This window comes from Pan paniscus, chromosome 2 (assembly GCF_029289425.2).
Source record: "Pan paniscus chromosome 2, NHGRI_mPanPan1-v2.0_pri, whole genome shotgun sequence".
In the NCBI taxonomy this organism is placed as follows: domain Eukaryota; kingdom Metazoa; phylum Chordata; class Mammalia; order Primates; family Hominidae; genus Pan; species Pan paniscus.
In genome coordinates this window covers 154,869,984-154,894,977 of record NC_085926.1, presented here as the reverse complement: position 1 = coordinate 154,894,977, position 24,994 = coordinate 154,869,984, and the positions used below count along the sequence as shown (strand labels likewise).

Genomic DNA, 24,994 nt, shown 5'->3' with positions numbered 1-24,994 from the left:
AACACTTGTCTGTGACAGGATAGTTTAAAGGTGTCATGCATGAGCTCTTTAGAGTGCCAGACTGCCTAATTTCAAATCCTGGCTCTGCTTCCTGTTAACTGTTAACTCCAGTTTCATTATCTGTAAAATAGTCACTATCATACAGGACTGTTCTGATAATTAAATTACTTAATGTATGTAAAGAAGGGGAATAGTTGCAGGCACATTGGGAGTAACACGCACATGTTAGCTATTATCATTGGTGGTGGCATGAAGGCTACTCTTCCACTTCTGCCCTGAATCTCATCACTTCTCACCTTGAGGATATGCTGTTTTTGCACTTGGACCTGGTGTCACCAGTAGCTATCTTTGTATGGGGAGGAGTAAAAATGGAAGTGTTAATTGTCTTTTTCTTCTTTAACAATCTATAGTGCAACTATGGCAAAATGTTAAAACTTGTTAACTATGGATGATGGGAACACACACATGTTGTATTATTCTATTTTTCTGTTAGAAAAATTTATAGGTATATTAATTAGAGGGGGGCGTTGCTGGCACGGGTCAAGGATGATAGCATGTTTTGTACTACAGAGTCTAATCAACTCTGTTCTATGTGCCCAAGGTACAAAAGAAAACAAACAAAAAAGGGCAAGAAAGCTTTTTGGAGGGTAGTGGGGAGGAGATAATGTTTGAAACAGCAATTAAAGACACCCCCTTTGATTCCATGAATAGGGAGCAGAAAAACTGAATTGCAGCTGGACGTGAATATGGTAGCAAGGAGGGTTGTCAGTTTTGTTTCGTTTTTAATATGGGTGAAACTGAGATGTTCATTTTCATTTGGGAATGATCCATTCTAGAGAGCATTTATGCTTGTGAATTTAATGTATACCTTCTAACCTGCATCTTAACATGTGAAAAAATTATTCGTTTTGAAGGTGTTTTAAAAATTACACAAATCAAGTTAAACTACAAGTCTCATTTTGACTCTTATTCTTTTTAGTCAATATTATGTTTTTTGAGACCTATCCATGTAGCTACATGTAGATATGATTCACTCTGCTCTGACTGATATATAATATTTCATCATGTGCACATACCACATTTTACTTATCCAGTACCATAGTGATAGAACCTAGGTTACCTGAAACCTTGTCACCATAAATAATCCTGCAATGAAAGTTTTTTACCCATCTTGTTGTGTACTTATAGGACAATTTGTCTGCAGTATGTCTCCAGGGCGGTATTAGGTATTAAGTATGAGATCATAGGAATACACATAAATACTGCCAAATGGTTCCCAAAATGGAGGCACTAGCTTACATTCCTACTTCACTGAATAAAGGCTCCTGCTTTATAACATTCATTAGAAGCAGCTAATATTCATTAGAAACAGCTATTTTTCTAATTTTTGCCAATATGAAGAATACAAAGTAGTGTCTTTGGTTTAACTTGCAGTTCTCTGCTTCCTTTTGGAGCTGAGCACCTCACCTTATACTTCTTGGCCATTCATGACTCTCCTTTTATGATTTGCCTTTTCCTCAGTCTCTTTTCTATCCATTCCAATTGAGCTTTCTTTTTCACTCCTCCACAGAAACAGCTGTTTTCAAGGTGATGAATGATGGTCTATATTGGCAATTTCAAAATTTAATTCTCTGTTCTTATCGAATTCAAATATTACGCAGCATGTGACCCAGTTATTTTCTCTCTCTTGGCAACATTCTGGCTATCTTCTCAGGTTCTATTGATTATTCTTAATCTTAGATTCACTCTAAATGCTGGGAAGCACAAGGAGCTCAGCCCCTAGCCCTTTTCTCCAGCTGCATTATCTCCCAAGATAATTTCATCTAGTTTCATGGCTTCGAATAGCATCTATATATGGGTGTCTTCCATCATCATCATCATAGCTAATAAATGTGGAATACTTACTATGTACCAGGTACTATACCCTAAGTGCTTTACACTCATTGAATCATTTCAATGTAAACTTACTAGAATGTAAGTTTCATGAGAACAGGAACCTTATCTGTTATAGTCATAGTGCTTGAGACATGGAAGTTGATTAAAAAATAATCATTGAAAGAATGAATAAAACTTCGCAGACTTTAGAAATAAGAGTGCCAGCAAATATGTTTAGAATTAAGTGCCTAAGATTAAAATACAGTACATGAAACAAAAAATAGTTCTGCAGTTTTCATTGATATTATCTGGTATGTGTCTTGGCATTAAAACGTAACTTTCTTATTTGTTATTTTATTTCAATAGACACTTATTAAACACCTACTCTATTTGTAGCTAGGTTTCACACTAGTTAGATTCAGTGTACAAATATCATTAAGATATATTTATTTGTCCTTATATAAATAACAAGTGCCTCATTTGGCCTGGGTGAATGATAAATTAATCTTTTAAATAACAAATTAATAACTCATTTAAACTAACACCTGTCTTATTTTTTCACTATTTTAAATTATTTTATTTTTCACTATTTTAAATTATTTTACTCACTGTTTAAATTATTTAAATTAAGTTTATTTAAATTATTTTATTATTAAAATATATTATTTTATCTGCTTAGATTCAGTGTACAAATATCATTAAGATATATTTGTCCTTATATAAATTACAATCAAGTGTCTCATTTGGCCTCGGTGAATGATAAATTAATCTTTTAAATAACAAATTAATAACTCATTTAAACTAAAATCTGTTTTATTTTTTCACTATTTATTTATTTTTATTATACTTTAAGTTTTAGGGTACATGTGCACAACGTGCAGGTTAGTTACATGTGTATACATGTGCCATGTTGGTGTGCTGCACCCATTAACTCGTCATTTAACATTAGGTATATCTCCTAATGCTATCCCTCCCCGCTCCTCCGACCCCACAACAGGCCCCCATGTGTGTGATGTTCCCCTTCCTGTGTCCATGTATTCTCATTGTTCAATTCCCACCTATAAGTGAGAAGATGCGGTGTTTGGTTTTTTGTCCTTGTGATAGTTTGCTGAGAATGATGGTTTCCAGCTTCATCCATGTACCTACAAAGGACACGAACTCATCCTTTTTTATGGCTGCATAGTATTCCATGGTGTATATGTGCCATATTTTCTTAATCCAGTCTATCATAGTTGGACATTTGGCTTGGTTCCAAGTCTTTGCTATTGTGAATAGTGCCGCAATAAACATACGCGTGCATGTGTCTTTATAGCAGCATGATTTATAATCCTTTCGGTATGTACCCAGTAATGGCATTGCTGGATCAAATGATATTTCTAGTTCTAGATCCCTGAGGAATAGCCACACTGACTTCCACAATGGTTGAACTAGTTTACACTCCCACCAACAGTGTAAAAGTGTTGCTATTTCTCCACATCCTCTCCAGCACCTGTTGTTTCCTGACTTTTTAATGATTGCCATTCTAACTGGTGTGAGATGGTATCTCATTGTGGTTTTGATTTGCATTTCTCTGATGGCCAGTGATGATGAGCATTTTTTCACGTGTCTTTTGGCTGCATAAATGTCTTCTTTTGAGAATTGTCTGTTCATATCCTTCGCCCACTTTTTGATGGGGTTGTTTGTTCTTTCTTGTAAATTTGTTTGAGTTCATTGTAGATTCTGGATATTAGCCCTTTGTCAGATGAGTAGATTGCAAAAATTTTCTCCCATTTTGTAGGTTGCCTGTTCACTCTGATGGTAGTTTCTTTTGCTGTGCGGAAGCTCTTTAGTTCAATTAGATCCAATTTGTCAATTTTGCCTTTTGTTGTCATTGCTTTTGGTGTTTTAGACATGAAGTCCTTGCCCATGCCTACGTCCTGAATTGTATTGCCTAGGTTTTCTTCTAGGGTTTTTATGGTTTCAGGTCCAACATTTAAGTCTTTAATCCATCTTGAATTAATTTTTGTATAAGGTGTAAGGAAGGGATCCAGTTTCAGCTTTCTACATATGGCTAGCCAGTTTTCCCAGCACCATTTATTAAATAGGGAATCCTTTCCCCATTGCTTGTTTTTGTCAGGTTTGTCAAAGATCAGATGGTCGTAGACATGCGGCGTTATTTCTGAGGGCTCTGTTCTGTTCCATTAGTCTATATCTCTGTTTCAGTACTGGTACCATGCTGTTTTGGTTACTGTAGCCTTGCAGTATAGTTTGAAGTCAGGTAGCGTGATGCCTCCAGCTTTGTTCTTTAGGCTTAGGATTGACTTGGTGATGCGGGCTCTTTTTTGGTTCCATATGAACTTTAAAGTAGTTTTTTCCAATTCTGTGAAGAAAGTCATTGGTAGCTTGATGGGGATGGCATTGAATCTATAAATTACCTTGGGCAGTATGGCCATTTTCATGACATTGATTCTTCCTACCCATGAGCATGGAATGTTCTTCCATTTGTTTGTATCCTCTTTTATTTCCTTGAGCAGTGGTTTGTAATTCTCCTTGAAGAGGTCCTTCACATCCCTTGTAAGTTGGATTCCTAGGTATTTTATTCTCTTTGAAGCAATTGTGAATGGGAGTTCACTTATGATTTGGCTCTCTGTCTGTTATTGGTGAATAAGAATGCTTGTGATTTTTGCACATTGATTTTGTATCCTGAGACTTTGCTGAAGTTGCCTATCAGCTTAAGGAGATTTTGGGCTGAGACAATGTGGTTTTCTAGATACACAATCATGTCATCTGCAAACACGGACAATTTGACTTCCTCTTTTCCCAACTGGATCCCTTCCTTACACCTTATACAAAAATCAATTCAAGATGGATTAAAGACTTAAACGTTAGACCTAAAACCATAAAAACGCTAGAAGAAAACCTAGGCATTACCATTCAGGACATAGGCATGGGCAAGGACATCATGTCCAAAACACCAAAAGCAATGGCAACAAAAGACAAAATTGACAAATGGGATCTAATTAAACTAAAGAGCTCTTTTCCTAATTGAATACCCTTTATTTCCTTCTCCAGCCTGATTGCCCTGGCCAGAACTTCCATCATTATGTTGAATAGGAGTGGTGAGAGAGGGCATCCCTGTCTTGTGCCAGTTTTCAAAGAGAATGCTTCCAGTTTTTGCCCATTCAGCATGATATTGGCTGTGGGTTTGTCATAGATAGCTCTTATTATTTTGAGATACATCCCATCAATACCTAATTTATTGAGAGTTTTTAGCATGAAGGTTGTTGAATTTTGTCAAATGCCTTTTCTGCATCTATTGAGATAATCATATGTTTTTTGTCATTGGTTCTGTTTATATGCTGGATTACGTTTATTGATTTGCATATGTTGAACCAGCCTTGCATCCCAGGGATGAAGCCCACTTGATCATGGTGGATATGCTTTTTGATGTGCTGCTGGATATGGTTTGCCAGTATTTTACTGAGGATTTTTGCATCGATGTTCATCAGGGATATTGGTCGAAAATTCTCTTTTTTTGTTGTGTCTCTGCCAGGCTTTGGTATCAGGATGATGCTGGCCTCATAAAATGAGTTAGGGAGGATTCCCTCTTTTGCTATTGATTGGAATAGTTTCAGAAGGAATGGTACCAGCTCCTCCTTGTACCTCTGGTAGAATTCGGCTGTGAATCCATCTGGTCCTGGACTTTTTTTGGTTGGTAAGCTATTCATTATTGCCCCAATTTCAGAGCCTGTTATTGGTCTATTCAGAGATTCAATTTCTTCCTGGTTTAGTCTTGGGAGGGTGTATGTGTTGAGGAATTTATCCATTTCTTCTAGATTTTATAGTTTATTTGCATAGAGGTGTTTATAGTATTCTCTGATGGTGGTTTGTATTTCTGTGGGATCAGTGGTCATATCTCCTTTACCATTTTTTATTGCGTCTATTTGATTCTTCTCTCTTTTCTTCTTTATTAGTCTTGCTAGGGGTCTATCAATTTTGTTGATCTTTTCAAAAAACCAGCTCCTGGATTCATTGATTTTTTTGAAGGGTTTTTTGTGTCTCTACTTCCTTCAGTGCTGCTCTGATCTATTTCTTGCCTTCTGCTAGCTTTTGAATGTGTCTGCTCTTGCTTCTCTAGTTCTTTTAATTGTGATGTTAGGGTGTCAATTTTAGATCTTTCTTGCTTTCTCTTGTGGGCATTTAGTGCTATAAATTTCCCTCTACACACTGCTTTGAATGTGTCCCAGAGATTCTGGTATGTTGTGTCTTTGTTCTCGTTGGTTTCAAAGAACATCTTTATTTCTGCCTTCATTTCATTATGTACCCAGTAGTCATTCAGGAGCAGGTTGTTCAGTTTCCATATAGTTGAGCAGTTTTGAGTGAGTTTCTTAATCCTGAGTTCTAGTTTGATTGTACTGTGGTCTGAGAGGCAGTTTGTTATAATTTCTGTTCTTGTACATTTGCTGAGGAGTGCTTTACTTCCAACTATGTGGTCAATTTTGGAATAAGTGCAGTGTGGTGCTGACTGAGAAGAATGTATATTCTGTTGATTTGGGGTGGAGAGTTCTGTAGATGTCTATTAGGTCCGCTTGGTGAAGAGCTGAGTTCAATTCCTGGATATCCTTGTTAACTTTCTGTCTCGTTGATCTGTCTAATGTTGACAGTGAGGTGTTAAAATCTCCCATTATTATTGTGGGGGAGTCTAAGTCTCTTTCTAGGTCTCTAAGGACTTGCTTTATGAATCTGGGTGCTCCTGCATTGGGTGCATATATATTTAGGATAGTTAGCTCTTCTTGTTGAATTGATCCCTTTACCATTATGTAATGGCCTTCTTTGTCTCTTTTGATCTTTGTTGGTTTAAAGTTTGTTTTATCAGAGACTAGGATTGCAACTCCTGCCTTCTTTTGTTTTCCATTTGCTTGGTAGATCTTCCTCCATCCCTTAATTTTGAGCCTATGTGTGTCTCTGCATGTGAGATGGGTTTCCTGAATACAGCACACTGATGGGTCTTGACTCTTTATCCAATTTGCCAGTCTGTGTCTTTTAATTGGAGCATTTAGTCCATTTACATTTAAGGTTAATATTGTTTTGTGTGAAATTGATCCTGTCATTATGATGTTAGCTGGTTATTTTGCTCGTTAGTTGATGCAGTTTCTTCCTAGCCTCGATGGTCTTTACAATTTGTCATGTTTTTGCAGCGGCTGGTACTGGTTGTTCCTTTCCATGTTTAGTGCTTCCTTCAGGAGCTCTTTTAGGGCAGGCCTGGTGGTGACAAAATCTCTCAGCATTTGCTTGTCTGTAAAGGATTTTATTTCTCCTTCACTTATGAAGCTTAGTTTGGCTGGATATGAAATTCTGGGTTGAAAATTCTTTTCTTTAAGAATGTCGAATATTGGCCCCGCCTCTCTTCTGGCTTGTAGAGTTTCTGCTGAGAGATCTGCTGTTAGTCTGATGGGCTTCCCTTTGTGGGTAACCCGACCTTTCTCTCTGGCTGCACTCAACATTTTTTCCTTCATTTCAATTTTGGTGAATCTGACAATTATGTGTCTTGGAGTTGCTCTTCTCGAGGAGTATCTTTGTGGCATTCTCTGTATCTCCTGAATTTGAATGTTGGCCTGCTTTGCTAGATTGGGGAAGTTCTCCTGGATAATATCCTGCAGAGTGTTTTCCAACTTGGTTCCATTCTCCCCATCACTTTCAGGTACACCAATCGGATGTAGATTTGGTCTTTTCACATAGTCCCTTATTTCTTGGAGGCTTTGTTCGTTTCTTTTTATTCTTTTTTCTCTAAACTTCTCTTCTTGCTTCATTTCATTCATTTGATCTTCCATCACTGATACCCTTTCTTCCAGTTGATCAAATCGGCTACTGAGGCTTGTGCATTCATCACATAGTTCTCATGCCTTGATTTTCAGCTCCATCAGGTCCTTTAAGGACTTCTCTGCACTGGTTATTCTAGTTACCCATTAGTCTAATTTTTTTTCAAGGTTTTTAACTTCTTTGCCATGGGTTCGAACTTCCTCCTTTAGCTCAGAGTAGTTTGATCATCTGAAGCCTTCTCTCAACTTGTCAAAGTCATTCTCCGTCCAGCTTTGTTCCATTGCTAATGAGGAGCTGCGTTCCTTTGGAGGAGGAGAGGTGCTCTGATTTCTAGAGTTTCCAGTTTTTCTGCTCTGTTTTTTCCCCATCTTTGTGGTTTTACCTACCTTTGGTCTTTGATGATGGTGACGTACAGATGGGGTTTTGGTGTGGATGTCCTTTCTGTTTGTTAGTTTTCCTTCTAACAGTCAGGACCCTCAGCTGCAGGTCTGTTGGAGTTTGCTGGAGGTCCACTCCAGACCCTGTTTGCTGGGGTATCAGCAGTGGAGGCTGCAGAACAGCATATATTTGTGGGCAGCAAATGTTGCTGCCTGATCGTTCCTCTGGAAGTTTTGTCTCAGACGAGTACTCGGCCATGTGAGGTGTCAGTCTGCCCCTACTGGGGGGTGCCTCCCAGTTAGGCTACTTGGAGGTCAGGGACCCACTTGAGGAGGCAGTCTGTCCATTCTCAGATCTCCAGCTGCATGCTGGGAGAACCACTACTCTCTTCAGAGCTGTTGGACAGGGACATTTAAGTCTGCAGAGGATTCTGATGCCTTTTGTTTGGCTATGCCCTGCCCCCAGAGGTGGAGTCTACGGAGGCAGGCAGGCCTCCTTGAGCTGTGGTGGGCTTCACTCAGTTTGAGCTTCCTGGCTGCTTTATTTACCTACTCAAGCCTCGGCAATGGCAGGCACCCCTCCCCCAGCCTCGCTGCCACCTTGCAGTTTGATCTCAGACTGCTGTGCTAGCAATGAGTGAGGCTCCATGGGCGCAGGACCCTCCACGCCCGGTGCGGGATATAATCTCCTGATGTGCCATTTGCTAAGATCATTGGAAAAGTGCAGTATTAAGGTGGGAGTGACACGATTTTCCAGGTGCTGTCTGTCACCCCTTTCTTTGACTAGGAAAGGGAATTCCCTGACTCCTTGCACTTCCCGGGTGAGGCGATGCCTCACCCTGCTTCAGCTCACACTCGGTGTGCTGCACCCACTGTCCTGCACCCAATTTCCAACACTCCCCAGTGAGATGAACCCAGTACCTCAGTTGGAAATGCAGAAATCACCCATCTTCTGCGTCACTCATGCTGGGAGCTGTGGACTGGAGCTGTTCCTATTTGGCCATCTTGGCTCCACCCCCATCACTATTTATTTTATTTATTTATCTGTTTTATTTTTTCACTATTTTAAATTATTTATTTAGTTATATTAGTTAATTACATGGTTGAAATTGTGAGATTTCTAATAAAATATAACTGACCTGAATATACAAAATCAGTCTGCTGCATTAGATATAATTTATACATATATATTATCATATCACAGTTTGATGAGCTATTAGCCTTTTACAAAGGTAATATCTCATTTAAAATTTTTATAATGAGCATTCAGAGTAAACCTTTGCACATGCAAAAATATATACCAATAATAGAAGTAATTCTTTAATAAGTACTTAACTGTGTCAATATCAAATTAACATATTTTAACTTTAGCAAACATTTTTCAAAGCTCAAGTGGTAATACAAAACTCAAATGGTAATACAGCCACTTACATAATTCATTTCATTTTAGGGTTTATATTTTAGAGGTTTAATTTACATCTATTTGAAACAAGTGCTCTTGAAGTACATTTAACATTTCCTGCATTATCCAAGAAGGGACTAAAATAGTATGTGGAGATTTTATAAATCAGATGCTAGAATAGGTATGGATATATAATTAAAAAGATGCAATTCAATACAGATGTAGTTACATTAAAACCAGAAAATTATTTTGCTGTGTGTGGGGATAGAAGGGAAGAGTAGATTAAACCAAGCTAAGGAGATAATCAGAATATTTAAAATTTATAAATGAATTACATTCTAATATTAAGGACCAACACTTTCACTTCAGAATTGTTCATGCAAAAAATGCTTCTGTTTCTGCTGCATTTTTTTATCTTAACATTAAAACAACCCAATATAACATGAAGATAATTGTAATTTATAGGGACTTATAAAATATGACAAATTATGAAAGGATAAGAAAGGAATTTTTAAATTCTAGTTTGTGTGTGTGTATATGTGTGTTTACCATGATTAAATTATTTAACCACTCTATCTAGACTGGCAAAATGAATATAATACTTTACCTATCACATAGGAATAATACTGATGGATTTAGAAACTTTTCTGAATGTTTTAGAGCAGTATTTTGTTGTTCCAAATTTTGCATAAAATCACAGAATCACATGTATTTATAAGTTATAATGAGATTTTTCAAAACCAGAAAATGGATACGGACAGCCTAGAGTAAACAAAGTAGGAAGGGACATGGACCTACAATGAAATGAACAGAATATTAGCTGAAAACATTTAGGGAATAAAGAAGAAAAGATGTAGGGTTAATAATAAAGTAAGTTAATAAATAAAAGAGAAGTTTAGATCTAAAAATATTTAGGACATTTTCCAGTAGTGTTACATAACTACATAAACATCAACTTCTTTTAATGAATCAGTGTATTTCATAATCAGAGATCATGCTTACAGAGATTCCTGTATGCAGGGCTAATTCTGTGCAAAACTGAAGGAGATGGAGTGTATCTTCAGCCACCGAGTACTGACTCTTCTTTCTGAACACTTTTTCTCTGTGCTAGGATGGCAGTAAAATAGGCAAAAGACAAGGAGTTTTCTCCTTGTCTTCTAAAGAGTCTTTTCATGCTACAAAACTACTCTGAACTAATTGCACTCTTAAGAATTAATTCTACTACACAGTTACATAATATAAAAGTAAAAAGCAACAAAACAACACAAACATGTTTTACAGTTTTAAGACTAAAGGAATTCTAAGGCAATACTCAGAGATATATAAAAATTTAATTATGAGGATGTTTATCATAATATTTTAATAAAAAAGAGTGAGAACAACTATCTAATAATAGGGTAAGATCAAATAAATTATGATTAATCCAAACAACAGAATACAATGAATATTTTTGACATGGAAGGATTTCATAATAAAGAAAATAGGAGGGGGGAAGGGTAGGGATAATAAAACTCCTTTATCCTAATTTTATAAAACTATATATTCAAACAATAAAGTCTAGAAGGATTCACATCAAATGTTTATAATTCTATCTGAAAGTTGGAATTTCCTAATCAATAGTGAACATGTCTTATTTTGGTAAGGGAAAACAAAAAACCATCATATTAAAGTAGCCTAATACTAAACTATATAACATACTCATACCCATCTTATAACTCATCTTGCAAGCCATGGATGGTTCTTGTAAGCCATCATCAGGTATCCACTTTCCTCTAGACCTCTTCTGCCTTCCCCACATAAAAGCTTATGTTTACTATCAGCCAGGCTGGAAGTGGCCTGATACAGTAGCTCACTCTGAAGCATACATAAATGATAACAATGTATATGCTTTGGTGCTCCTAGGCAGTGGAAATCTGGTAGTAAAGTTCCAGAATCAGGTTCCAGTTCTGCTGATTAGTACCTGTGTAGTCCTGGGCAAATGACTGAATTCCTCTAGGCCTTAGTAATTTCATTTGTAAACTGGAGATAATAAAAGTGCTTAACCCAGGAGGGTGATAGTAAGGGGGTACCTATGGCTGACATATGGCAAGTGGTATGTGAATGTCAGCTGCTATTTAGATTATAGTAGGAAATCTACCTGAACTCACAGGAATGATTTTTTTAATGATGTTAAGATAGTACCAGTGATTAGCTAGTAGTAGAGAGATGTTAGAGATGCTGCCAAGAGGTAAGAGACATTGGGCAAGAGGGTGGGAGTATGGGGAGAGATCATTAATTCCTCATTTAGACAGTGTCACTATTATTCATATGCTGTCAGCCCATAAATGTGGATGAGCTGTAAATGTCTATGAGCAGCCGGTATGTTCTGTGCCTGGGTGAGTCCATGTGTAAAAGTGTCTGTGTGTGTAGGGAGGAGTGTGCCCACGTAGGTGTTAGGGAAGGAACAGATTAAAGCTCCTTTCTATTCACTGCTTAGCTGAGGTTTCCCTGAGGATGAATCATGCTTAGTATAGAAGCCGTGTATGACAGAGAAGACAGAACATCTATCATAGTTGTTCCTGATCAAGCCTAGTGTTAATCTTATGACAGGTGCCTAATAAATATTGCTGAATGACTAAATAAATTGGAAACTGGTATCTGAATGAGCAGAAGGAGACAACATTGGGATGGGATGATGTAGACACCTCAGGCTACAAGTATATATAATGGGAGAAAGAATGCAAGGGGCAAACTATCTGAGAGGGGTGAATTTAGGAAATCAGGCAAAGATCAGAAGCCATAGAATTTAAAAAATGAAGTCTAAAATTTATTCCCAAGGTCCTATGGTACAGTTAAAGAAAAGGCAAAGAAAGTGGTAGAGCTAAAGTCTAGCCTTAGAATAAGAAAATGATGTTGGAGGTAAAGAACAAGGAGAGAAGGTTGCAATGGCACAAATGAAAAATGACTAGAGAATGAACCAGAATTACAGCTATCTCAAAGGAGAGAAAGGAGTCTCAGATGAATGACATCCATTATAAGGAGTAGATGCCTATGATCATTATAGAAAATTCCTCTATGATTCAAACATTAATAAAATGGAGATGATACATAAAACAGTGGTAATCTTTAGATGAAAGTTCAATGTTGGGAGCAAATGAAAAGGCAAGAAAACAAAGATAATCTTAGACGACTCCAGTGATCAAAGATCACATGGCTTCCACAGGAGATCCCTTTATAAGACTCACATTTCAAATGGTGATCAGGTTCTAAAAAAGATTTCTTAGAATTTTAGTTAATACTGCCTGGCTTGCAATTTGTCTAGAGATCAGGCTAAACTTTTTGTCCATCTACTTTTGGACACAGAAGCAGCCCACAGTGGTTCATTATCAAGCTGGTCTCTTTTAAGGGCTGCTGGATTTAATACAACTAAAAATAATTACAAACTTTCTTGGTTTTCTGTTTGTAAAATCAGCACTTTCCCCTTTTATTTGAAGCCAAGGTCATATTATTCCAACTAAAGTCCAACAGTTCAAAAGGAATCATAAAGGCTGGTCAAGTCACTACAGTGAGTGCTCTCTGAAAATCAGACCTTGCAGGTAAGGTCCTTGTGGATCTGTGTTCATAGATCTCTATCTGCCATACAGACGGATGACTCCTGAATTAAACATAGGCACTCACTTCTTCAGTAACCTTTTCTAAGAGCAGGCAGACTACTGTTACAGCTAATCAGGGCTGACTAGAAAATAAACAAGTCGAGGTGAATACACCTTTGGGCAAAGAGAAATTAAAATGTATAGCTTTCTTCTGAAATTAAAGTAGTATTTAAAGAAATTTGAATGCTTGTATACTAAATATAATCATTTGGTTTGCTATCACATCAGGAAAGTCACTTTAAAATACATTTGAATATATAGTTCTTTAGATGATCCTACATTTTCTTGCCTATTCTAATGTATTAAGGTAGGTAAGAAAAGCTACCATATTCCCAATTTACAGATGAAGTAACTGAGACATAGAAATTAATAACTTATTCAAAGGGCCTATACAAGGCCTAAACAGTACCAGAAAGCAGAACTGTTTGGATCCCAGCTCAGTGTTTTTTCCAACTGAACCACATCACTCATTTTGTGACTTGAATCACAAGCTACTAAACAAGCTACTAATTAAGGAATGCAGTACTTACATATGCTACAACATGGATGAAACTCACAAACTTTATCCTAAGTGAAAGATGCCACACACAAAAGACCGCATATTGTATGGTTCTATTTGTATAAAATGTCCAGGATAGGTAATTCTATAGAGATAGAAAGTAGGTTAAGGATTGTTGGAAAGGGGCAGGAGTGTAAGGGGAGTGGCTGTTGATGGCCACAAAGTTTCTTTTTGGTGTGAAAGAAATCTCCCAAAATTCGACTTTGCTGATGGTCACACAACTCTGCAAATATCCTAAAAACCACTGAATTGTACACTTAAAGTGGGTGAATTTTGTAACTTGTGAATTTTATCTCTGTAAAGCTGTTTTAAAAGATTCAATTAGGATGTTAAAATGTTATATGCAAAATCATTTTTTAAAGTATTTGTGTTATTTACTATACTGAACAGCTTACTAAAATTAAAAAGTCAAAAGTTTTTTCACTTGGAATAAATTTGAAAGTTGGTAAAATAAATTAAGGAAGGATATTAAAAATAAGCTGAATGCTGAAGTGACTTATTTGAACTCTGTCTTCCAATATTTGTGACTGCTGACAAAAAGTAAAGGACATTTTATTCTAGCAGGTGGAAGGAAAATCATTTAAGTAGACTGACTGTGGGTCACAATGACCTCTGAGAGGATTATATCAATTGAGATAAATTGTGCATTTTGGAAGTTATTAGTGTGAGCTAAACATAAAATTACAGAACTTAGGTAAATAAATCTTTAAAAGGAAACAAAAAATTTGGTCTTCAAATTTTTACTTTATATGTTGGCTTTTCTATGAAAAAATCAAATTTTGGCATTAAGAGTTAGGTTGCTATTGATAGCCCATTATTTACTCCTAAACCACTATTAAACTATAAGCACCAGAATTAACACATGTATTTAAATTTTTGAGCATCTCTATTTCAAGACAGAAATAAAGGGAAAAAATGTGGGGAAAACAAAGTTAAAAGTTTTTCATGTAGAAAAGTAATGATCATAAAAACCGTATGCTTGGGCCAGGCATGGTGGCTCACGCCTGTAATCCCAGTACTTTGAGAGGCCTAGGAGGGCAGATCACCTGAAGTCAGGAGTTTGAGACCAGCCTGGCCAACATGGTGAAACCCTGTCTCTACTAAAAATACAAAAATTAGCCAGGCTTGGTGGCGCATGTCTGTAATCCCAGCTACTCCAGAGGCTGAGGCACGAGAATCACTTGAATCCAGGAGGTGGAGGTTGCAGTGAGCCGAGATCGCGCCACTGCACTCCAGTCTGGGCAACAGAGTGAGACTCCATCTCAAAACAAAACCAACCAACCAACCAAACAAAAACCATATACTTGAATCAAAGCTGAAACTTTTCAGTGGTGATTTACAAGGAAACAAGTAACAAAATGTGAAAAATATGAGCATTTATTTAACTTTGGAAACAAGAAAATGCCATCAGAGTTAGAACCAGAATCATAGCATATCAGAGCCCAAAGGGCCTTCCAAGGTCTTAGTTCTATCCATTCATTGCCTAGGTGTGGACATATATTCATTAAGGATAAATGGCATGTCAGAGTCACCTGCCTAATGTGTGAAAGGGTCATCATGTTCTGATTCTTGGCTTAGCATGCTTTCAATTAATACCACATTGGTAGGGAACATGGGTGGGGGGGATGAAAGGTACAGCAGAGAGATATTTACATAGTTTGAAATGAAGAAAGATAAAGTTTATTCTAAAAGTGAATTCAAAAGTAAGAAATAAGGGACTATAAAATATTAGAACAGTTTTTAAAATATAAGGAAGCACAATAGTGACATAATATTCAGCAAACATTAAAAAATTCAGGTATAAAATATATATTTCATGTTAGTTAAAAAAAGGATAAAATGTTAACTCATTGATTAGGAGAGATAACCTAAGAAAGAATAAGGAACAACTAAAGGCATGGATAATAAAAGGCCACAGTATAGAAATTCAAGTGAAATGAATGAAGGGATTGCAATATTCAGGGGAAATGGATAGTATAGAGTTTGAATTCTCTGAAGAAAAAAAGGCAGAGTGGTGGGATAGAAGGTGGGGCAGAGAATTAGGCCAGGAACACAGAAAGGAAGATGTTCAATTAGTACCACAAAAGAAGCCTTATTGTGATACTTAGCACTTAAAGCTAGTTCTACAACTGCAGAGAAGTTGGTAAAATGGCTTATAGGAAGGAGTATATAAACAATGCAAATGCTTAGAATTGAACTTATGATTATTAATTAAAATAAGCCATTTAGAAAGTTCATAACAAAAAGTGAATTTAAGTGATTTCTAATATATTCTTTAAACAAACAATTATTTTCTTAAAAACAGGCCAAAAGAAAGAAGAGATGAGTGGTGTATCAGTCTGCCCTTATTTGATGTGCCCAAAGAAAATCTAAAATACTATGTCCATTATATTAACCTGATGATTTATCTGGGGAGAAGATATTCACTGTAATGTATTGGTTTTTCCTTTTCTCAAAAGCTTAACATGATATCTGAAAAGACTTTAATAAGCTGGAAAAGCTATGAATGGTGCTTATCAAGATAACAAAATCTTACAGACATAAGTCAGCTAATAACAAAAGTTAGGCATGCATTTAAAAGAAAGCAGATTAAGAAGATGGCTGAAGTTCATTAAAATTATGAAAGTAAATGTCATAAGATGGTAGAGAAAGTAAAGCCAAACAAAACGATTTGAATGGGAACATAATTGGAACTAGAGAAATTTACAGGAGACAAAAAAAATACCTTGTTGAGAATCACTAAAGTTAAAAGTACCTGTATATAAAACCAGTGTGAAGCTAGGAGGTGAGAAGTCTTGTGAAGACCCATGAAGAGTTGAAGGACACCTGCATACTAGAAGTCAAGGTGAAGAGAAGGCCCATTGGCTGGCGTGTGGGAGATGTCCAATAAATACTTGCTGAAAAAATGAAATCAGTTCCAGGACATGGTCAGCCCAAGGTCAATAGATGGGAACATCTATTGTGGTTAGAAGCTAGTGAATAGGTTAATAGACAGTAGGCAGAGATAAAATCAGGTTCTAACAAGTAGGAAATAGGTGGTAGGAAGGGAGCAAAGGGGCAGGCTTGGGGCACTGGAGGTGGGAAAATCAGGAAAGTCCCTCATGGACCCTAGAGACAAGAAGAAAGTTATAATTACTTTGCAATAAAACACTGCAAAATCTGAGATGGAAACTTTGCTGTCTTTCCTGAACTTGTAGTTCTATAGTCTTTCTAAACCACTGTAAATACTTTTGCCAAATGAATTGGGAAGAAAAATATGTTGGTATAATCAGTTCACCAGAAAGATATCTGTGGATAAAGCAAGAAGTACACTTGTGAACATGTTTCTAAATGTTTTGACAATTTCTATATGGGGACCCTGATATGAGAATGAGTAAGATTGTTGGTTGTTAAAACAAAACAAAACAAAAAAACCAACCTGGTACCCTTCACAGATAGGTACGTAGTGAAGTGGTATTTGTCATCGCTAGTTGAGAATAGGGCTAATAATCCTGACCACTTCTGACTTATTAACTTTAAATGATTTCAACCAAGAGAAATGTAACAGCCTTTCAAAAATGTTTTCTCTGTTATCACAGCTTGGGTGTTATCCATGGTGTGAATCTATTCAACACCAGCAGCAAAAATGAAACCCTAATTTAGTCTTGAAATTATGTGGGGTCAGGCATGGTGGCTCATGCCTGAGGCCAGGAGTTTCAGGTTACAGTGACCTATGATCATGTATTCCAGGCTGGGTGACAGAACAAGACCCTCTCTGTAAAAGGAGAGCGAGAAAGAGAGAAAGGAAATAAATAAATAAATAAAAATAGCTCTTTGCTCTGCAATTATACTGCCTTTTAGAAGAGGCTATATTCTATCTACAACTGCATAACCTATATGTGAAGACTGAAAACATCTGAAAAGTACAGAGAACACTGATCTACACTGTACGTTTGCTTTGGATATAGACTGGACTTAATAAAGGTAAAATCTTAATGAGTATAAAAACTGTGGCTAATTATAGTACTGTATTGTTTTGAGGAGTTTTTCTTTTTTTCACTGTAGGAGGTAGAATGTGAGCTAAATCTTGAAAGATGTGTTGGGTGATTTTTTTTTCTTTTTTGAAGGTAGTTTATTGCTAAAACACCAACAGAAAAAAATTTAAAAGAGAAAAAAAATTACTCCTTTCCATCACCTAAAATTTATTCTCATATTTCCATGTTCCTTTCTGGTTTCTGTTCACAAATACACCTATTCTGATGTAACTGTAATTATATTACACATATAATTTTATGGATTCTTTTTACACTGTAACATAATCATAAGCATGTTTCTATGTTGATGCCCAGTGGTCATATTGTCATTTTAAAAGTCTGCGTAATGTCCTAAATGTTGGCATGGGATAATGTATTACTCCTATCATTAGTGTTGGGCATAAATTAGTTCTAATTATTCACTATTATAAATGTGATCTTTCCACAAAAATAATTTTCTTCTTCTGATTGTTTTCTAAGTATAAATTATCAAAAAGGAGATAACTAATCACAAACATTTCTGTGGGCTGAAAAAAATACAGTAATAATTTATGTCAGCAAATGAAGGAAAACTTTACCATTAAAGTCTTTGTACTAATTTAAAAAGTAGAATTTTATTTAGTTAGTTATTAGTAATTGAACATTTTGTGTTTATTATGTGTTTTTCCTGTGTTAATGGTTTGTTTCTGTCTTTCACCCATTTGCTTGGGGTCTTGGAGTTTTCTTACACAGTTGAATAAATCCTTTACATGGTGTGGATTTTAACACTTCATATATCATATATGAAACAAATACTTTTTTGTAAGTCTGCTGTTTTTAGGTTGTTTGGCAGATTTGAACTAAAAAATTCTACCTTTTTAATAGACAAATTCTGTCAGTGTTACTCTTTGCAATTTTTAAGGTGCGGCTTTATCCCTCCATAATTAGGATACATTCTGTATATTTTTATTGTGTGCTAGTTTGCCTTGAGGCTTATTTTGATGTAATGTTTATTTCCTTTGGTTATCTCTATAGCACTTATTATATAATTTTGCTTTTTCCCCATTGTTAATGATGCTTACATTATTATCTGATTCTACTTCTGGATTTGCTACACTGTTCTAAGGATATATACTGCCATTTTCACAGCAGCAGAACATCCCTATAAAAACATAGTTTAAATATGCTAGGGCTAGGTGGCCAAACATGGATTTTCATTTTCAGGCTTTTAAAAATATATTTTTCCCAAGATCTGATCCAAGAGCAACTGATGCCAAGAAGCTGAAGGAGTAGAGGGATCAACTGCTGTTCAGGACCAGAGGAGAAAGCAAGTGAGGTAGGTGTCCAATGTCTTAGGGACACAGAAGCTACATCCTCACCAGAGAGTTCTTGTGGAATGATTTTGGCTGTGAATCTAGCAGCCTCCCTTTACTGGGTTCCTAACCACTTTCTCAGCCTGGTTCTTCCACCCTCTTAGATATTCTGAATATCTAATATCCTTTCAATAAATTACTTTACTGTTTGAATTAAAGTTAGTTTTGGCTGATTGTGACTAACTAAAAAAATTCACAAATGCTGTTCTTTTTGAAAATGTAAGCTACTTACTTTTTTTTTTTTTTAACTATTCTACAGTATGAACATCCTTTTCCCAACATTCCTTATTATTATTTTTAAGCTAGTGCTGAACTTGTCTGGCCATAAGAACCAGCATCATCCTAATAGCCAAACCTGGCAGAGATGTTAACAACAACAACAAAAAAAAAAAAAAAAAGAAAACTTCAGGCCAATATATCCCTGATGAACATCAATGCAAAAATCCTCATTAAATACTGGCAAACTGAATCCAGCAGCACATCAAAAAGCTTATCCACCATAATCAAGTTGGCTTCATCCCTGGGATGCAAGCTTGGTTAAACATATGCAAATCAATAAATGTGATTCATCACATAAACAGAACTAAAGACAAAAACCACATGATGATCTCAATAAATGGCAAAAAGGCCTTTGATAAAATTCAACATCCCTTTATGTTAAAACCTCTCAATAAACTATGCATTAAGGGAACATACTTCAAAATAATAAGAGCCATATATGACAAACCCACAGCCAATATCATACTGAATGTGCAAAATCTAGAAGTATTTCCCTGGAAAACTGGCATAAACAAAGATGCCCTTTCTCACCACTCCTATAAAACATAGTATTGAAAGTTCTGGCCGGAGCAATCAGGCAAGTGAAAGAAATAAAGGATATCCAAATAGGAAAATAAGCAGTCAAATTATCTTTATTTGCACATAACATGATCCTACACCTAGAAACCTGTCTCAGCCCAAAAGCTTCTCAAGGTGATAAGCAATTTCAGCAGTCTCAGGATACAAAATAAATGTGCAAAAACATTCCTATACATCAACAACAGGTGAGCCAAGAGCCAAATAATGAATGAAATCCCATTTACAACTACTATAAAAAAATTTTAAAAACCCTAAGAATACAGCTAAGAAGGGAAATGAAAAACCTTTTCAAGGAGAACTACAAATGACTGCTCAAGGAAATCAGAGAGGACACAAACAAATGGAAAAACATTCCATGCTCATGGATAGGAAGAATCAACATTATTTAAATGGCCATACTGCCCAAAGTAATTTATAGATTCAATGCTATTCCCATTAAACTACCATTGACATTCTTCACACAACTAGAAAAACCTATTTTAAAATTCATATGGAACCTAAAAGAGCCTGACTAGCCAAGGCAGTCCTAATCAAAAAGAACAAAGCTGGAGGCATCATGCTACCCGACTTCAAGTTATACTGCAAGGCTATAGTAACCAAAACAGCATGGTACCAGTACAAAAACAGATATATAGAACAATGGAACAGAATAGAGAACTCAGAAATAAGACAGCACACCTACAACCTCTGATATTTGACAAACCTGACAAAAGCAAGCAATGGGGAAAGGATTCCCTATTTAATAAATGGTGCTGGGAGAACTGGCTAGCCATGTGTGGAAAACTGAAACTGGACCCCTTTCTTATGCCATATACAAAAATCAACTCAAGATGGATTAAAGGCTTAAATGTAAAACCCAAAGCTATAAAAACCCTAGAAGAAAATCTAGGCAATATCATTCAGGACGTAGGTACAGGCAGAGATTTCATGATGAAAATGTTAAAAGCAATAGCAACAAAATCAATAATTGACAAATGAGATCTAATTAAAGAGCTTCTGCACAGCAAAAGAAACTATTAATAGGTGAACAGACAACCTAAAGAATGGAAGAAAATTTTTGCAATCTATCCATTTGGCAAAAGTGTAATATCCAGAGTCTACAAGAAACTTAAAAAAATGTACAAGGAAAAAACAAACAACCCCATTAAAAAGTAGGCAAAGAACATGAACAGACACTTTTCAAAAGAAGACATACATGCAGCCAACAAACATGAAAAAAAGCTCATCATCATGATCATTAGAGAAATGCAAATTAAAACCACAATAAGATACCATCTCACACCAGTCAGAATGGTGATTATTAAAAAGTCAAGAAACAACAGATGCTGGCAAGGTTGTGAGAAAAAGGAGCTTTTACACTGTTGGTGGGAGTACAAATTAGTTTAACCTTTGTGGAAGACAATGTCATGATTTCTCAAAGATCTAGAGGCCAAAATACGATTTGACCCAGCAATCCCGTTACTGGGTATATACCCAGAGGAATATAAATAATTCTATTATAAAAATACAAGCATGCATATGTTCATTGCAGCACTATTCACAATAGCAAAGACATGGAATCAACCTAAATGTCCATCAATGATAGATTAAATAAAGAAAATGTGGTACACATACACCATGGAATACTATGCAGCCATAAAAAGGAATGAGATCATGTCCTCTGAAGAGACATGGATGGATCTGGAAGCTGTTATCCTTAGCAAACTAACACAGGAACAGAAAACCAATCACCAAAAACCACAAACCAGTGTTCTCACTTGTAAGTGGGAGCTGAATGATAGGAACATATGGACACATGGGGAAAACAACACACACTAGAGCCTGTCAACTGGGGGGTTGAAGGGAGGAAGAGCTTCAGGAAGAATAACTAAGGGATGCTGGGCTTAATACCTAGGTGATAGGATGAGATCTGTGAAGCAAACTACTATGGCACACGTTTACCTGTGTAACAAACCTGCACATCCTGCATGTGTACCCCAGAACTTAAAATAAAAATTGAGGGAAAAAATAATAATATGTCAATATTCATTCATTAATTGTAACAAATGCACTAAACTAGTGTACAATGTTAACCATAGGGGAAACTGTGTGTTGGGGGGAGTGATATATGAGAATGCTCTACATTATCTTTTCATTTTTTTCAGTAAATCTCAAATTGCTATAAAAAATAAAGCTTTTTTTTTTAAAGACTCCCCTCATTCATCTCTCATTCACCTAATTCTGATTGCCTCCAAATAATAAATACTGTTGTTAGTTTCTTGTATATATATCTCCAAAGATTTTAAAAATTTATAGAGTACAAGTAAATAATAATACACATATATTTCACTTCATATTTTGTATACAAATTATACCACAGTGCATATGCAATGTTATGTATCTTCCTTTCTTTGTTTGACAATATAGTTTGGAGCTCTCTATCTCTCCAAGGAACAAGGAACTTTCTCTGTCTCTCTCTTTCTCTCTCTCTATGGCTATATGGACTCTACTGTTTGAATACTGCACAGTTTATTTAACCAGTCACCTATCATGATGTTTTAGGTTGCTTGCAGTCTTTTGGTATTACTATGCTTCAAAGAATAACTTTGCAAATCTGTTACTTCATTTATAAGAAGGCATATCTACATGTTAATTCCTGGAAAAGGAAGTCCAGGGTCAAAGGAGGGGGGTTCATTTGTATTTCAGACAAATATTGAAAACTAGTCTCTAGAGTAATTGTACCAATTTATAGTCCACCCAGAAATGTATTAGAGTGCCTCACCAACCCAATCTGCTATCATACTTTTGGGTTTTGTTAATCTGATACATGAAAATCACTATCTTAGTAGTTTCGTTTTTTATTGATCTTATAAATATTTGAAATATTTAGCTTTGACAGTGTTTTTGAAGGAAAAAAGATCAAAGCTAAACTCCAAAACTTCACAGTTTTCATGAGAATCTATCATTTATACATTAAAGAATTTCACAAGTATTTATATTGTCAGCATTAACAGCTCCTGGTATAATAAATTCCAAAAATGCATTTTTGTTGCTACTACTCTTACATGTTTTCAATGTGCCTCCATTTAGCTAAAAATAGCTTCTAGTTCTAAAAAGTCTCCAGGAATCTACAACTCCTGGGGCCATCCCATAAGCAGCTATTCCAGGTCGAGAGGAAAATCCAGGATATATGAGAAGAATTTCAGTTTTCTCAAGAATGCAAGAGTGTATCTTTAAATAGAGCTTGCCACATCAATTCCCTACTTTTTCTAGTTCATAAAATCAAAACCCTATATATCATTTTGACTATTTCAAGTGACAAGTACAAGTAATTCATTTGAAAACAACTTTCATACACTCAAAGATGAAAAATTGATTTGTTCATTCCTTATACTATACCCAATAGTAAAAAATTATTTGAAGCATTAGAATCTCACAATTCTAAGCTATTAAAGAGCAAATCAACCCCAAAGCTAGCAAAATACAATAAATAACCAAAATCAGAGCTAAATGGAAGGAAATAAAGACACACAAAAACATTCAAAAGATCAATGAATCCAGAAGTAGGTTTTTCGAAAAAGTTAATAAGATAGGCCACTAGCTAGACTAATAAGGAAGAGAGAAGATCCAAATAAACCCAATTAGAAATGAAGAAGAAAATGTTACCACTAACCCCATAGAAATAAAAACAACCATCAGAAACTACTACAAATACCTCTATGCACACAAACTAGAAAACCTAGAAGAGATGCATACATTCCTGGACACATACACCCTCCTAATACTGAACCAGGAACAAATTGATTACCAGAACAGACCAATAATAACATCAGAAATTAAATCAGTAATAAACAGTCTACCAACCAAAAAAAATCCCAGGAGCTGGTTCAACATATGCAAATCAATAAATGTGATTAATCACATAAATAGAACTAAAGAAAAAAACCACGTGATTATCTCAATAGATGCAGAAAAGGCTTTTGATAAAATTCAACCTCCCTTTATGTGAAAAACTTTCAATAAACTAGGTATTGAAGGAATAGACCTCAAAATAAGAGCTGTCTATGCCAAACCCAAAACCAACATCATATTGAATGGGCAAAAGCTGGAAGTATTCCCTTGAAAACCAGAACAAGACAAGGATGCCTTCTTTCACCACTCCTACTCGATATAGCATTGGAAGTCCTAGCCAGAGCAATCAGGCAAGAGAAAGAAATAAAAGGCATTCAAATAGGTTAAGAAGAACTCAGACCATCTCTGTTTGCAGATGACATGTTTCTATATCCAGAAAACTCCTCAGTCTTGACACAAAAGTTCCTTCAGTTGATAAACAGCTTTAGCAAAGTTTCAGGATACAAAATCAATGTACAATCACTAGCATTCCTATACACCAACAACAGCCAAGCCAAAAGCCATATCAGGAACACAATCCCATTTACAATTCACACACTCACACACACATACACACACACACACACGCAAAATTCCTAGGAATAAAATACATAGGAATACAGCTAACTAGGAAGATGAAAGGTCTCTACAATGAGAATTACAAACTGCCCAAAGAAATTAGAGATGACAAAAAGAAATAGAAGAACATCCCATGCTCATGGATTGGAAGAATCAGTATCAGTAAAATGGCCATACTGCCCAAAGCAATTTACAGATTCAATGCTATTCCTATCAAACTATCAATGACATTTTTCATAAAACTAGAAAAAATTATTTAAAAATTCATATGGAATAAAAAAAGAGCCAGAATAGCCAAGGAAATCCTAAGCAAAAAGAACAAAGCTGCAGGCATCACATTATCCAACTTCAAACTATACTACCAGGCTGTAGTAATCAAAACAATATAAGAAATGAAAAAGGGGCAGTAACTACAAATAAAGAAGAAGAAATAATAAGAAAATAATGCTCTGAACAACCTCATGCCAACAGCTTTGAAATCTTGGGTGAAATGGATATATTAATACAAAAATATATGTTACTAAGATTGACTCAACAAAATCAAAAGGTTCTGTAACTATTAAATAAATTGAAGCAGTGTCTTCCCACAAAGATATGGCCAGATGGTTTTCTAAGCAAATTCTACCAAACTTTCAAGAAACAGAGAATCTTAATTTTATACAATGTTTTAGAAAGAAC

At 35.8% G+C, this 24,994-nt stretch overlaps 1 protein-coding gene across 7 annotated transcripts in view; it reads right to left on the bottom strand.

Annotated features, from left to right (window-relative positions):
• The window catches only part of LEKR1 (leucine, glutamate and lysine rich 1), a 219,317-nt gene that overhangs the window by 64,971 nt on the left and 129,352 nt on the right, over nucleotides 1-24,994 (bottom strand). The window contains exon 7 of one of the 7 annotated variants that reach the window (XM_063602996.1): nucleotides 10,456-10,560. The exons of the other annotated variants lie outside the window; for them this stretch is intronic. Coding sequence (XP_063459066.1) covers nucleotides 10,514-10,560 — 47 coding nt within the window. The 3' untranslated portion in view covers nucleotides 10,456-10,513. Of the gene's footprint in view, nucleotides 1-10,455; nucleotides 10,561-24,994 lie in introns of those variants that run through there. 7 annotated transcript variants of the gene reach the window in all.